Source organism: Cataglyphis hispanica, chromosome 17, assembly GCF_021464435.1.
Source record: "Cataglyphis hispanica isolate Lineage 1 chromosome 17, ULB_Chis1_1.0, whole genome shotgun sequence".
Taxonomy (NCBI): Eukaryota; Metazoa; Arthropoda; class Insecta; order Hymenoptera; family Formicidae; genus Cataglyphis; species Cataglyphis hispanica.
In genome coordinates, this window is record NC_065970.1 from 193,510 (window position 1) to 209,911 (window position 16,402).

Genomic DNA, 16,402 nt, shown 5'->3' on the forward strand with positions numbered 1-16,402 from the left:
CCAGTAGACGTCTATGGTTACGTTTCGTTTCATGCATAGAGCGCATAATCATTTAGAAATCTATAATATATGTTACGTGAACTATAGATTTTTAGGAACGCATTCTATATATATGTATACACAGATGATTATACTATAGACATCTGTCGTATATGTCATGTTATATATATTATGATTCGACTTAATCAAAATTTTCCCAGAATACCCTTTATCGTGTATAATATGTGAAATTATTTTTTTTCTTCAACATAATCTGATGTAATCTAATGTAGAAAACAGATCCCAACACATGATATTTGCTTTTTAATGGTGGAAATATATTATTTGATTTTTTTTTCAGGATTTTACTTATGCTAACCTTAATATATCTGTGTATATCTGTGAAAAAAGTTATAATCTTTTTTAATTTCTCACATTAGATACGGTTGTAATCTTTACATCATTGCTATCACCAACCGCTCCACATCATCATGCCTAAATATTCACTGTTGAAAGCTGATAAAATGAAGAAAATGCGACTTTCATCTCGTAAAAAACATAGCATTACGTCGTGGTTAAATTCCTTAACAGACGAAACATTTGTTATTCAAAACAACGAATTAGTGGAATTTGCTGCACAGTTTGCGAATAAACTCAAAGTTTCCCCCAGTCTGCAATCGACGAAATGGAAAGATATAAAGTACAATAAGATTTCAGCAGGTGAAAATGAGACAGAAGCTGCATCCAATTTTTCGCAAGATGTACAAAATAATATGGAAGATTTGACACAGCGTGAAACTATGATGCAAGTCTCCTTGAGTTCTAGATCAAAAGCTTTAAATAATCTTAGCACTGTACAGCCTAAAAATATATTTACGAAAAAAAGAAGAAAAGACGATAGTACTTTGACGATATCTACTGATGATGAATGGAAAACTAAGAGTTTAGTTAAAAATCAGGTTGGATATGTATACAAAAAATTTTTTTTATTTTTTTTTTTTATTTCTGCACAAATGTTGAATACATTAGTCTTATATAAATATTTTACATAACACATATAACACGGTTTAATATCCCTTTTCTCTTTTTCTTTTGCTATATATTTTATAATAACTTTTATAAAAACTCCAATTTTATACAGAAATGATTATATATATATATATATTTTTTTTTTTGCTAGGCCATGCATGATAAATTGACAAAGAAATGTTGGAAGAAAAATGAGAAGAAAACACAAGTAACAACAATAATAAATGAATTGAGTACAGATAATATAACAAAGAAACATTATTATAACTGCAAGGAAATTATAATAAATAAAACAGTACAAAAAGAAAAAAATTCACAGAAAATGCTGAAAACAAAGGAAATATTTTCAGATTATATATCTGTATCAAAAATAAAAAAAATTTTGAAAAAGCAAACTTTAGACAATATACAATATGTAAAAGGAAATCTTCGTGTGAATCCTACTTCTCATAAATATGCTTACTTACATATGGAAAATGACGAAGAGCGCGATTTGTTAATTATTGGTACCCATAACAGAAATCGTGCTTTTAATGGAGATTTAGTTGTAGCACACGTAAATCCTGAGAAATATTGGCATAAATTTCCCGATGGGCAAATACAAAAAACTGGTAAAGTAGTTTGTATATTAGAGAAAGTACATTCAAGAAAAGCAATTGGATACTTGAGAAAAAAAGATTCCCTTGTGTTGTTTTATCCAAAAGATCAAAGAGTACCACTGGTAGTTCTTGAATCAATACCATCTTTATATCATTGTCAACCTGAGCTTTACAAAAATATGATGTTTCTTGTTAGTATCAATTCCTGGGAACAGTTATATGCATCCGGGTAAGTCTATATGAAGTAAATTTGAAAGATCTTTTGTATATATAATGTATTTGTATAGTATGTATTCTATTTATATGCAGGCGAATTCTTTCGGTAGTCGGTGAAAGTGGCGAAATTGAAGCAGAATTACAGGCATTAATACTTGAACATAATTTAGATATATCACCATATCAAAAGGAACTGTTGGAAGAACTTCCAGATAGTGATTATATTTTAACAGATGCTGATAAAAAGAATAGGGAAGATTGGAGGCATGAATGTATTTTCACAATTGATCCTGCAACAGCTGTTGATATAGATGATGCCATTTCTTGTAAAATCTTAGATAATGGAAACTATGAAGTAATTGCAACATTTGTAGATTTATATAACATATAGAAGGCATAATCGAAAAGCTTACTAAGTGCATTGTATTTCTAGATATAGGTATTTATATGTTTTATTAATTTCAGGTTGGAGTACATATATCGGATGTTACACACTATTTAAAATTTTTTTCTCCACTAGATATAGAAGTTTCTAAACGAGCTACTAGTATTTATTTGCCACACACCACTTACCACATGCTACCTGAAAAGTTGTGTCAAATTTGTTCCTTATCAGCTGGTAAAGATAAATTAGCTTTCTCTATAATCTGGGAAATGACATCAGATGCTGAAATTGTGAAACATCGTTTTGCAAAAACTATAATAAGGTCATGCTGTCAAATGTCTTATGATATGGCTCAAACCATGATCGAAAATCCTGGAAAGACTCAATCCAAAGATTTTCTTGACATAAAAGGAAATTACACAGTGTTGTCATTGTCCAATATAGTGAATAATTTATTTAAATTATCTAATCATTTGCGAAATAAACGATTCGATAATGGTGCGCTCAGGTTAGATCAACCAAAGTTACAGATATATATGGATACTATGCTCAATCAAGAACACAAAATCCCAATACCTGTAAATTATTGTCTAGAGGAAAAGAAAGATAGTAACAGGTGCATTTTCCATTTATTTATATATTTTTATTAAATTATGTTTACATTGCATTATATACATAGGAAGAAAATATCTGTTTTTAATCATTTTAATTATTTAAATGTATTATTTCAGTCTTATAGAAGAATTTATGCTGCTAGCAAACATAACAGTTGCTGTAAAACTGTATACTGCAATCCCTGAAACAGCTTTATTACGTATTCATAGAGATCCATCCAAATATTCTCTTAATACAGTTTGTGATACATTGCAAAAATATGGAATTCATTTGGATGGCGAAACAGCTGGAAGCTTACAGGCCAGCATCCGTCGCTACGATCCAGAATATAATGCTACCTTAAATAACAGTTTTATGAAATACATTATGATGGTTATCATAAATTTGTGTTCAAAATCTATGATGGTAAGAGTTTTTATGGATATTAATATTTTTTATATTAGCTATGTATTTAATTTATAAATTGTTCTTATGTAACTAGAGAAATGTTTGGAAAAAATATATAATAATTCTAAAATGTTGAAAATTTTAGCGTGCAGAATACATATGTACATCTACCATTTCTTCATTGCACGACTTGAGACATTACGCATTAAATGTTCCTCTTTACACACATTTTACCTCTCCTATTCGTAGATATTCGGATTGTATAGTACATCGTTTGCTCTACACAACAATAGAAAATAAAACTTTATCAAAGCAATGGACAGCTAAATTGTGTTCAAAGTATGTTTATAATACGATATGACAATAGGGAAGAATTGCACAGTTTACTTTAAAAAGTTTTATTTTCAATTTGCAACAGACTTGCAGCCAATTGTAATGTAAAGAAGTACAGTGCAAAACTAGTACAAGAACAAAGCACGAAATTATTCTTTGCATATATGGTAGGTCTTGCAGATGGTTTTGAAGCTTTAGCTACTGTATTGTATGTAAAGGAAGAGGGAATAGAAGTTATTCTCTGTGATACTGGCATAAAATTAAAAGTAGATCTTAAAGATATGGAATATATTGTCACAGTGAAATATTTAGTAAATTATGTACCAACTATAATTGTTAAATGGAAAGAACCTTCCATCGAACAGGTACAACTATATCATATTTTGTTTAAAATATGCAATTAATATAATTTAATTTAATTATATTAATAATAAATTATATATTAATTATAATAAATTATATATTTTATATTATAAAATAAATTATATATTATATATTAATAATAATAATTTTACATTAATATATACTGTTTAATTTTTAGGAGATCAATTTATTTAGTTTGGTATATGTACGAGTAGAAAAAATTAAAAAAGAATTGCGCTTAAAAGCAACTCTTTTGCCACCGCCACAGTAATAGACGGAAATTTATATTTTTATATAATTTTTTTTTATATGATTGATTTTATATCATTGTCTGCATGATATTTACATCATGTGACAATTATTATAATGTAATGATAAATTTTCTAATAATATATACATAAAGTGAGATATCTGTATAATATGTATTATTGAAATTATATTGAATCGACGAATTTAGAAGATCACAGATTATATGTACATATAATTATTCAAAATATAGAAAACATAGAGAATATAAGAGTTCATGATTGTTACTGCATTGAAAATCACAAGATAAATTTTAGATCAATTATTAAAAATAAGCACATACACCTCTATCATAAATTTTTTGTATTTACTACTATGATAATATATTGTGAAAAATATTATTGAAAGATTATGCATATTTTGTCATGATAATAGTAATTTATATATATATATAGAGTCAAAACATATACAAGAGCGATGAATTTTATTACTTATTAGAATGAATTTTATTTATTATTAGAAAATATGTAAATATGATTAATAAAAATCTTATGCATCTACATAAAAATATGTTAACATTTTACAATTCTCCTTGTAAATTAACAAGATGTGTTTTATTGCACTGCATATTACTGCATTTGTCACAAAATATTAGTTTATTGTAAATATGACATGTATATACATATAGAATATCTACATGTGATTCATATATAAATATTTTGAATAATCTTCACACATAAACAATATGAGAAGCATTATAACTTATATATACAAAACTTTAATTTTCACACAAGTATTTAAGCTTAACAAATATTATAAACAAAATATTTTTTACTCCATGAGAAATGTATTCAAAAAAATTTTTCCTATATTCATGGATAGTTTTTATATATAATATATGTGCGTTGTGTATCACAAACTAATATAAATTCCATAATATAAGATCGGAAAGTTATATTCTATATTACTATTGTACATAATAATGACTACAATGTACTTTCATACATTTCCTTTTTTGTTAATCCAAGCTCCAAAGAGTTCTTAAGAGATTTTATTATATTCTGTACTTAATACAGAAGCGGCTTACGTTTGTAGCGTTATTTTATATTGTATGCTTATTTTGTAATTTCTCAACTCTTTAATATCGTTATTATTATGTGTTTTATGCAGTTTATATGTTATATGTTATCTTTCTAATAACATATTAGTGATATTTAAATTATTGCCGAGAAATTATAGAATAGGCATATTATATCAGAATTTTGTAACTATCTAGTAAAGAATAAAATGGTATGTTGTTTCCTCAACATCCATTTATATTTTAGTTCTAACCATAAGTGTTCTTACCGTAAATTATTGCGATCAAAATCGCATTCATTATTTATAAATTAAGATAATAAAAGTTATCATATAAGATAATTGAAATTCGCATATTAAAATTGCGAAGCATCAAAATGAGGAGCGATACACTGGATAACAGTCTTTTGATTTATTCAGTATCGCTTTACATCAATAAATTATAATATTAAAAATAAAATCTCATGACTATAATATAAATTATTGATCATAAGTAGTTGTTAAAGAATGTACACGAAGCTAATCCTAGAATTCATCTTCCACCATAAATTATGTTTTGTATAATATTGATATTGATGTTGTTAACTCGATCTCTGTGACTGATGTTGTTGCGATTTGTTACGATGTTCATAGTTGACGAGCCTTTGTCCTACGAGATATTTGTCGTTCTTAATATGTTCGTACAGCTTCTTAAATTGGCGTATCTGAAAATAGATCACTACACAGACAAGATTCACTAAAAGAAGAAAAGGATATAAACGTCTGGCAATAAGAATCTGAGTCTGCAGATTGGTTACAAAAAGCGGAACTATTCCGTAGGCCACGGCATAAGGAATCGCGAGAGCAAGGCCGAAGCAACATATAACGGGAGCTGCTAATTCCTTGACGATAAATTTCAGATCCATTTCTCTTATCCCGTCATTGTATGCTCGCTCGATAGCGAGACGTATTCGCCAATCAGGCCCCATCATCGTCACAGCAGTAGCTATCTTCGTGTACAGTACACCCAAAGCCCAGTCTTGCCAGATGAATAGAATGGGATTCTGCTCCAACGGGACGCGCAACGGAACCACCACCACTAACTCGAGAAGAAGACCGAATAAAAGCGGTATGACACCGACAAGCAGTACGAATGCCACCGAGGCCTTGACGCCTAAAATCGCCCAATGTTTAATTCGGTCTATGATGGCTCTGCGACCACGAGGCAACCAGGAGAAGGCTAGCGCTAAACCTCGCGCCGCAGCCCAGCACACGTACGTTCCACACGCTATTGTGTACACTTCGTGTACTCTTCCGGACAGAGGGCCTACAGTGTCACCACCATCTAAAAATAAAACAACATAAGACATATAATGAAAATCATTGAAAATATGTACATTTTTGCAATATTTTCTATCTATCTATCTATCTATCTATCTATCTATCTATCTATCTATCTATCTATCTATCTATCTATCTATCTATCTATCTATCTATCTATATATATTATTATGATTATTATTATTATTATTATAAAAATTATTCTGTGTATAAAAAGGAATAAAACAATATCGGAAAGGAATAATTTATAAATGATTTACCGGAACCGGTTACTGCAGGTGGCAAAACAGGCGGCGACGGAGCAGGTGCTCCTACCATCCATAATGCCATCACTCTACGTCCAAGCCATACGGGTAGCGTCATAGCGACTAGACTAGCGATCACAAGGGATACACAAACGCAGAACAAAAGTCCAACCAGTCGAGCGGGGAACCACCGTGGTCTGGTGTAAGGTTGAAATCCCGTAGGTCCCTCCCGTTGCAATAATGCTTGATGCGCAGCGCCCAAATCCGGATGTTGTGGTTCTTCGATAACCGCTAATCCCGGATCATCCGCCTGATCACGCAATAAGTATGACTGAAGATCTAGCATCCATGCTACCACGCGGCACCACGCTCTCACTAGAGCTTTTAGCCATGTGCGCGTGTGCGATTGTTCCAATAATGCGGGAAGGATCACTTGCAATAAAAGCAGTTCCAATGAAAGTTCGCTTACCTAAAATTTAAGAAACCATGCGTATGTATACACATTTATTACACATATACTTTACATAAAAAGCCATTATAATACAGATTAAAAAGATAAAATAACATGATTACTGTAATTTTTTTCTTACCTGAGCTTCGCTTTGTACGGTCACAGTGTAGGGTAAAAATCCCGGCCAAGCCCATCGCAGAATTTTCACAGGCAGCCATAACATGAGTAAAATCGCTGTGCCAAATATAATCGCAGACGCGACTAATCGCCGTACGTGTCGCAATATAGGAAGATGTATCATTTCTTGTATAGGGGAGAAATCAGGATCGTTCAGATTTCGCAGAAACCAGAGAACTCCAGGTCGCAAAACTTCGCGTAAGAGAAGAATGAACGACGCAAAGTAATATATATAAACCATTCCCACCAGCCAATGAATAAACATAGATGTGCCAGGAGCGAGTCTGAACGAGGATTCTCGATCTCGAAGTGTGGCGTCGAACATCGCTAACGAGCAAATGTCCAACCACCAGCCACAAACTAATGGAAGTACGCCAATCTCCACGACGGAGAGTAAAGAGACTTTGACGATAACGTAGCAAAGCCCTAAGATTCGCTGAGAACGCTGAAAGCCTAACAGAGCGGCAAGAGTATGGAGAACCACTAGACAAACTCCGATAACGCAGTAACCACACAATGTTGTTACCAAACCTTCAAAGTGTGATGCCGCTGCATGTTCCTGCAATCCTAAACTCGCTATTGTGGAATGACCAATATGATAGGGGCAGAAAGCAAATACCTGTAAAAAAAAAAATATATATATATATATATGCGTGTGTGTGTGTGTATTTGTGTATATGCAGTGTAAATAAAAAAAGAATGAAAAAGGGAAAACTATTCTTGTGAAATAAATAAACTCACCATGATAAATAAAGTATTTAGGGATACAACCCAGAAGACATGTTCGAGAAAGACGAGGGATCCATCCAATCCTAAGAGACGTTCCCATGTTAATTCCTCAGCAGGTCTATCCCACTCCATAGGATTCCAATTAGCTTCCTCGGCTTCACCCTGTGCTTGTCCTACCACATGTGCTTGTACTGCTTGCCCTCTCGCCCAACGTTCACCACCAGCATTCACTTGTGCGCCGTCTGCACCGATTTCGTCTCTAATTGGAAGAGGTTCGGGAGGAATTGGTGCTTGTACATCTCTTAGATCTTCGGGTTCGCCAATTCGTGGATTATTAATCAAGTTTTCTGCCACTTCTTGATATGCACGCTGATCTATAGATGATTCAATTTAAATAAAAAAAAAATTACTGAATGTTGTAGAGACAAATACATCCAATCAAGTCTATCATGCTGTATAGTTTGTATATCTTTGCTACTTTTAAAAATATGAAAAATCATATTTATTGTGAAATACCTTCATTACGTAACTCTCCCTCTTGTGGAATAGGTGGATCAACAAAAGGAGGGATATTATTGTTGTCTTGAACTTCTTGTGGCATAGCACGTTGTTCTTGAGGTTGCTGTGGCTGTTGTGCATTTGCTTGCGGTGGATTGTCGACTGGAGGCAACTGCACATTGTCTCTTTCAAGCCAGTCAGGACCACCCGCGTGTAAAATTTGTTCGCGTAACCATACTAAACCGATAAACGCAAATAAGGTGCAAGTAACTACAAAACAACCATGAAATACGTCCGATGATATATTTTCAGTGGAAAGCATATCCATCGGTAACGACATTATCTGCAAACACAAAATTTTGAGCTTATAAACTTTTTTCTTTTGCTAATAAAATATCAAGATTAGTTTTTATATATATATATTTGTCACTTACTCGAACTAAATCAAGGGGACCGCTGAAAAGAGCTCTGTATGTGCGACACGCGGTTAAAGGAACAATTCCTAGCCATGCAATCGCCACTAATGTGTAATGTAACCAGTATTTGACAGCAGTGACAATACTTGAAAATAAACCACCTACAACATCTCTTAGTGGTAAACGGCGCGGCATATCTGGACTATATATAGGTGTAAATGAGAAGCGATAGCCACAGAGTTCACAGTACTCCTTACGCGAGTAACGCATCCATTGAACCAGACACTCTTGATGTATCCATTTGATACTACCCGTGCAAATACAAGGATGAAACAGAGGTCTGTCTGCAAGGCCTTCGGATCGACAGACCCTGCAAATATCTGCACCCAACATGTCCTCCGTCATGTTTGGTGATAGGGAGAAAAACACGTATCACGAATAGGAAATCAGAAGTGATCTTTTATCGCTGAAAACAGAACATATAAAATATGAATTTATATACTCTTGCACAAATAAGAAAATAATAATAATGTAAAAAAATATACAATTGTGATATCTTATCTGATATTTCAGAAAGATTTTACATAAAATAAGGCATGACATCAACAATTATTTATCATTATAGAAATAAGCAATTTTTCCCAGATTTCTTAATGAAAATTTAAATTATTCGAAAAAGGATTTTAAGAAACAGATGTGTTTAGCTCATATTTGCACATGGCAAAAAAATAAATCTTAAAAGATGAATTAAAGTTCTAAGAGAAATAGTTTAATATAATAGTGTAATATAACTTTAAATCACATATGCATATATGAAATAATGGCATGATTGCGTATTTACGTCTGCAATTTTTAGACGAAAAAATGATAGTCAGCTGAAGCGATATGACATAACAGTCGCTCAATGATACATGTGAAATCTTTATGCACATAGAAAATAACACGTACAATCGTTGAGCATAATTACGCCATTAGTAATTACAACTCATATCCGATATTACGAAGCTATATTTCACAAATTGTTTGGTCATGTTCCGTGAAAAAAAGTATGATTGTAAGATTTACAAAAGTGATCGCATTATCCGACATGCACGTTAATTTCTCGCGCGAAAGATCTCTGCTCATCATTAAAAATGCAATGCGATACTCTCAATACTTACGTGTACTCGAATAAAAACACATATCAATCCAATCGAAAATTGTTAATATGCAAAATATTGAAAAACTACTGCTGGCTACTGCTACTTCCAGTTCTTTCTAGTTCACGTTCATGTTTCGAAACTTGTAGAATGTAAAAATCCCTGAAAAGCATCTGAAGTGCGGCGTGTTTTGAATACATGACGTCATTGCATCGTCTCTGCCAATAAAAGACTTGAATTTATAGTAAAATATAATGATTAATTGATCCAGGTTGAATTAATCCGTTCATTCTCATTGGCTTTAATAGAACATTTCTAGAGTCCCTATTGGGATAGCCAATCGGCATGTTTAACAAATTCGTCGTTTCAACTGGTTAACAACACGTATCCTTTCAGGAACAGTGAACAACAGGAGATTTATTAGATATTTACCAGACTGCATACTTTAGAAAAACCTAATTTTGGAGCGAATTTAATCTGTTATCGGAAAGATGTTTTTATTTTCCTCAAATATCATATTTATTCCAACTATATAATTAATTAAGAAAATTGAGTGTCAACATCATATTTACATGTGTTTCGAACATTTAAATTAGTTTACGAATTTTCAACTGAAAATTATTGACAATGTCGAAAGTTGTGTTATGGCTTTTCTCAAATTGTATAATATCGTATTAAATTGTACAATATTTTATAATCTGACATTTAAAAGTACAGTCAGCAACTTGTCCAAACTTATAAACGCCTCTTATTCGATAAACCGATACTATTCAAAGTGTAACATGAAAGTTCTTAATGTTGCTGAGAAGCATGATGCTGCTAAGAGTATCGCTGCTTATTTATCACGCGGTACGAGCAGAAAGGTAAACAGTTATATATTATACAGTATTCTATCTATTATAGAATTTCTGATTATATTGTTTCTATGTTATTTTTTATGCATTGTTTAATTATATTTATTTTACAAATGCATTAGAAAATATATTATTTAATTACTGTTTCTGTTTTATTTTTTTTTATAGAGGGAAGGCTTATCTGTATATAATAAAATTTTTGAATTTAATGTACAACTATGGGGCCAAAACTGTCAAATGGTGATGACATCTGTATCCGGCCATTTATTAGGCTACGAATTCACAGGAGCTTATCGTAAATGGCAGGGCTGTCATCCGCTAAGCTTATTTGATGCTCCAGTATCCAAACAGTGCTCGGAAGAAAGTTATATAAAGATTAAGAAAACCCTGGAACGAGAAATACAATCTTGCAATGCATTGATTATTTGGACAGATTGTGATAGAGAAGGAGAAAATATAGGTTTTGAGATTATACAGGTCTGCCAAGTGATTAAGCCAAATATTCGTATATATAGGTAATTAGAAACATGTTTATTTATAGATTTGTGATAATATTTACAAGTTTATTACATTTTAGGGCAAAATTCTCAGAAATCACAAAACAGTCTATCGAAAGAGCTCTGACAACTTTGGGGGAACCAGATAAGGCGATAAGTGATGCTGTAGATGTAAGAAGCGAATTAGATTTAAGAATTGGTACTGATTTTGTTAATTAAGATTATGTTATTAATGAATTCATGATGCAAATTGTAATCTCTATATATGAATTTTTGAATATGTTGATAGGTGCTGCATTCACGAGGTTTCAGACCTTGAGATTGCAGAAAGTGTTTCCCAATACTCTTGGAGATATGCTTATCAGTTATGGTAGCTGTCAATTTCCGACGCTTGGATTTGTAGTTGAAAGATTTCTAGCCATCGATCGATTCAAGTCTGAACCATATTGGAAGATAAAGGTAATAGACGATCGCGATGGAGTATCAATAGAATTCAGATGGGCCAGAGTAAGATTGTTCGAGAAGATGCCTTGCCAGATTTTTTTGGATATGTGTTTGGAACGGCCGGAAGCTACAGTGGAAAAAGTAATATGCAAACCAAAAAGCAAGTGGAGACCTTTGCCCCTGGATACCATTGTAAGTAATTATCATATTGAGAAATATATAAGAGAAATTTATCATTTCAGTTAAAAAATTATCTATTTACAGGAATTAGAGAAGCAAGGTTCCCGTAAATTGCGCTTAAACGCAAAAGAAACAATGAAAATAGCAGAGAAATTGTATACCCAAGGTCTCATTAGTTATCCACGCACTGAAACTAATATATTTCCAAAAGAATTAAATCTGGTACCATTAGTAGAACAACAAGTAAATCATCAGGCATGGGGTGATTTTGCACAAGGTTTATTGGAATCTGGGATAACTCCCAGGCAAGGAAAAAAGACTGATCAAGCGCATCCTCCTATCCATCCCACAAAATTCACTGATAGTTTGCAAGGTTTATTTCTCAAGATATTTGTTTTTTTATACATTAAATCGAGCGCGTTATTAATTATATTAATTGTAATTTATTAACAGGAAACGAAGCAAGAGTCTACGAATTTGTAGTTCGACATTTTTTAGCTTGTTTATCAAAGAATGCGGAAGGCCGTGAAACAACGGTGGAAATTGATATAGCGGGAGAAAAATTCACGGCTAATGGTTTGGAAATCATAGCAAGGAATTATCTTGACGTGTACATATACGATAAATGGAACGATAAGCAGATTCACTCTTATGAGCAGAGGCAAGTTTTCAGACCGACCAGCATAGACATGGTGGAAGAGAAAACTTCAGCGCCGAATTTGCTGACTGAAGCCGAATTGATCGCGCTGATGGATAAACACGGCATTGGCACAGATGCCACTCACGCCGAACACATTGACACCATTAAATCTAGGCAATATGTAGGCTTAACAGATAATCAACATTTTATGCCGGGCAAGTTGGGAATTGGTTTGGTCATGGGATACGATAATATGGGATTCCAAATGTCTAAACCACATTTGCGTGCGAGTTTAGAAAAAGATTTAAAATTGTAAGACGATTAATAATTCTGTGTATAATTAGACAATTCTCTCTTCCATGCTCAAAAGTATATATACAAAAAGATTTTCATGACACAATTATTATCATAGGATATGCCAGCGTCAGAAAGATCCGAATGAAGTGTTACGAGATCAAATCGACACATATCGCGAAGTGTTCAAAGTGGCAATGGAACGTGCTAATATGATAGACGATGCTTTAGCACAGTATCTTGATGAGAGACCTACTCAAACCGAACAAGTACAATTTTCTTTGGTCACAGACGTCGCTATTTTCAAATGTCCGAAGTGCGGGTCTAATATGGTTTTGAAAGAAAGAAGGCAAGGCAAAGGAAAATATATTAGTTGCATGGGATATCCAACATGTCTCAATGTGATCTGGTTCCCAGAAGCTATAAGAGATGTAGAGGTTTTAAATGAAACATGCGATCAGGTAAATGAATATCTTCAATGATAATATCTCGTGTCAATATGTACAGCTTATGAATAAATTAATAACTAATATATGATCCACATTTTCAGTGTACAGGAAATGTCCACAAATTGAAATTCACATTAGTCCGAAATGTGATACCTTTATATGGTACATCATATATAACTTGTATAAGTTGTGATACTACATTCAATGAAGTATTAAACATAAAACAGGATTGTATCAGACAAACTGAAAGACCAAATACTGTTCACAATAATGCATCGAGCTTCACTTCTACTTCAAGTACATCCCAATCGCATACAACTCAACGACAACAGTCCGTTTCTAATAATACAAGATCTGTTCAAAGCAATAATAATATTGACCCGATCGGAACTTTTGGCATATCTGAAAGACGCGCACAAAACCATAATTTTAACGTTTCTCGACCGAATAGGCCGAATATCGTTCGCGAAAGTGCTACAGCATCAAATAATAGAGAAAATTCTACTTCTTGGATTAATACACATAACTTAAACAATTCATCGGATCAACCTGCGCCTAGAAATTCACGCTACGTCATGGACAATAAAATTAGTGCATGGGGTAATATTGACAATAATGCAGAGATTATGTGCAAATGTCATGAGACTGCGATTCAATTAACAGTAAGAAAGGAAGGACCAAATAAAGGTAAGTAATAGTCGTTCTGGAAGGTTCTATAAATCTTTGTTGCGTAAATCATCGTCGTTGTAAATGATGATATTTTTGTAATTTCAGGACGGTTGTTTTACAAATGTGCTAAACCACAAGGTAATGGCTGCGATTTTTTCTTGTGGGCATCTGATAGCGCCGAATCTGAAGATGGAGCGAGTTCGAGTCGGGTATCTAATCTAGATAGAAACGATGTTAATGCTGGTCATTTTTCTCGTACAAATACCTTTAACAATGATTGGGGAAATTCATCGACGAACGATACGATTGTGTGTCAGTGTAATCAGCCCGCTCGAAAGTAAGTAAACTCCCCAAATGGAGAAATTCTATGAATTTCACTCAATTAATATCGATAATTAATAAAATAATTAATAAGTGTTCAAAAAGTTGAAATCTTGATTACTATTGATGATATATGATATATTAGCTCTTTATACTCTGCTAAAGATATTAATTTTTGCATATTAGACTAACAGTTCAAAAAGATGGCCCTAATAAGGGACGACAATTTTATGGATGTCCAAAAGGTATGAACTCCACTTGTAATTTTTTCAAGTGGGCAGACGAGAATGATATCGATAATCGTGGAAATACAGATTGGAATAATTTCACTGTAAATAGAGGAGGTAATCGAACTAATAGCAGAGTCCCTCAAAGAGGTAGTGCTCCTAAAAAGCCTAGACTTGCTGGTGGTAAGAGAAAGTGCGGGAATTGTGGAATCGAAGGTAATGCATACAGAGAACTTATCTTTTATCAAATCCATTAGTTTTTTTCTTTATGGAATTTTTACTTTATATTATTTTTTTTTACATGATAAATTATTTTTTTATAGGACATACAAAAAACAGATGTCCAGAAAATATGTGACATTAATGAGTGAATTTTCTTCAATACAGTGTTGTAAATACAGTTGTACAATATATAATGTACAGTTGATAAAACTAAAGTTGATGAAACTAAAGTTGTAAAAAGCTTAAAAGTATAACAAAGTAATATCAAAGACTGTTCTCAAAATCTCTAAAACTACTTGCATTTTCTTGAACTTGATAGCTCATATAAATATAAAGCTGAAAAATATAATTTGGCTTTTTAAGCAAACACTTAAATTACTTGATGTGCATATACTTTATAGTCATTGTTTATTTCCTTAAATGTCAGCAACAATGCTTAAGACTAAGTGACGATTCTCCTATTATGAGAAAAATTATTTTTCAATCTCTCCAATTCTTCTCTTTGTGAGTGAGCCTCGGCAGTTGTTTGCGTTAACTATAATATAGTATCCAAATTGTTATGATATATTTCACTTATCATTATATATTATTATTAGTATTTTTTGCTACAATATTGATAAAATTATTTCATATAAAAATGGGTTTTTATTTTAGTCATGTCAATTGTCTAATTTTCTAAAAAGTGCAACATAAAAAGAGTTACCATATCTAATAGTACATCAAACTTTAGTTTTAATAAATTATTCTCTTCTTCCAATCGCCTTATTTCTTTCTTTAATTTTTCGTTCTCTTTAAAAGTACCTCCCACTTTGCCAGATTCTAAAACAAAAAGTTTACTATATTTTAAAACAATATCTATTATATGCAAAAAAAAGTGAGAGGACAAGAGATAAAATTTCTATAGGATAAAATGTACATAAATGGTAAATTATTATTCACCTGGAATCCATAGGCCAGCCTCAAAAACAGCTTCCTGATCTCCAAGGCGAAGGCGTATAGGACCAACTTCAGGACCAAGTTCTTTCTCTATTCTTTTAGGGCTTAAATTTTTGTTTGCTAAGAAAACTGATGCCTTTCTAGTCGGTGTTTTTTTCGGAGAAAATTTATTGGAAAATAAAGGCATAGTGTATCACACTTTTGTAAGTTAAATAACATATAACATAGTGATTTGACGACTAGCATTAAAAAGCAAAAAGGTTATATCTAATTGTTAAAAACAGTAAAGATTTACAGAAACTTTACTTCGTGAACATTACTCGCTATATACATTAAATATATTTTACAAGATTTTATAAAATACTGACAAACATTGATATAACAATACATTTTAATCTACATAGATTTCATAGTTAAACAAATACACGAAATGCATCATGTTTAGGGTGATGTTGCCTAGACGAC

General features: G+C 32.3%; 4 protein-coding genes across 8 annotated transcripts; 2 read left to right on the forward strand and 2 right to left on the reverse strand.

The window, feature by feature from the left end:
• The first annotated feature begins 158 nt into the window (after positions 1-158).
• Positions 159-4,954, forward strand: LOC126856043 (DIS3-like exonuclease 2). Of its 5 annotated transcripts, none has more exons than XM_050604208.1 (9): positions 159-309; positions 420-938; positions 1,160-1,836; positions 1,917-2,178; positions 2,289-2,824; positions 2,940-3,228; positions 3,356-3,549; positions 3,629-3,908; positions 4,085-4,954. In XM_050604208.1, the coding sequence occupies exons 2-9, from the start codon at positions 471-473 to the stop codon at positions 4,175-4,177; spliced, it is 2,799 nt and encodes a 932-aa protein (XP_050460165.1). In that variant the 5' UTR covers positions 159-309; positions 420-470; the 3' UTR covers positions 4,178-4,954. The 5 variants fall into 5 exon arrangements, with proteins under 5 accessions (XP_050460165.1, XP_050460167.1, XP_050460170.1 ...); XM_050604211.1 differs by having other exon boundaries at positions 160-258; XM_050604210.1 differs by having other exon boundaries at positions 159-938.
• A 672-nt stretch (positions 4,955-5,626) lies between these two features.
• Positions 5,627-10,338, reverse strand: LOC126856042 (E3 ubiquitin-protein ligase MARCHF6). The gene is made up of 7 exons (XM_050604207.1): positions 10,226-10,338; positions 9,084-9,531; positions 8,668-8,992; positions 8,164-8,525; positions 7,385-8,041; positions 6,810-7,263; positions 5,627-6,553 (listed from the first exon to the last, which is right to left on the reverse strand). Exons 2-7 carry the CDS (start codon positions 9,468-9,470, stop codon positions 5,811-5,813), a joined length of 2,928 nt encoding a protein of 975 aa, XP_050460164.1. The 5' UTR covers positions 9,471-9,531; positions 10,226-10,338; the 3' UTR covers positions 5,627-5,810.
• A 302-nt stretch (positions 10,339-10,640) lies between these two features.
• On the forward strand, positions 10,641-15,250 carry LOC126856121 (DNA topoisomerase 3-alpha). Its single transcript, XM_050604347.1, has 11 exons — positions 10,641-11,067; positions 11,227-11,573; positions 11,636-11,754; positions 11,845-12,191; positions 12,264-12,552; positions 12,633-13,131; positions 13,232-13,574; positions 13,664-14,249; positions 14,337-14,568; positions 14,739-14,995; positions 15,103-15,250. Exons 1-11 carry the CDS (start codon positions 10,849-10,851, stop codon positions 15,135-15,137), a joined length of 3,273 nt encoding a protein of 1,090 aa, XP_050460304.1. The 5' UTR covers positions 10,641-10,848; the 3' UTR covers positions 15,138-15,250.
• A 144-nt stretch (positions 15,251-15,394) lies between these two features.
• Positions 15,395-16,402, reverse strand: LOC126856122 (protein chibby homolog 1). The gene is made up of 3 exons (XM_050604348.1): positions 15,941-16,402; positions 15,705-15,820; positions 15,395-15,536 (listed from the first exon to the last, which is right to left on the reverse strand). The coding sequence occupies exons 1-3, from the start codon at positions 16,122-16,124 to the stop codon at positions 15,444-15,446; spliced, it is 393 nt and encodes a 130-aa protein (XP_050460305.1). The 5' UTR covers positions 16,125-16,402; the 3' UTR covers positions 15,395-15,443.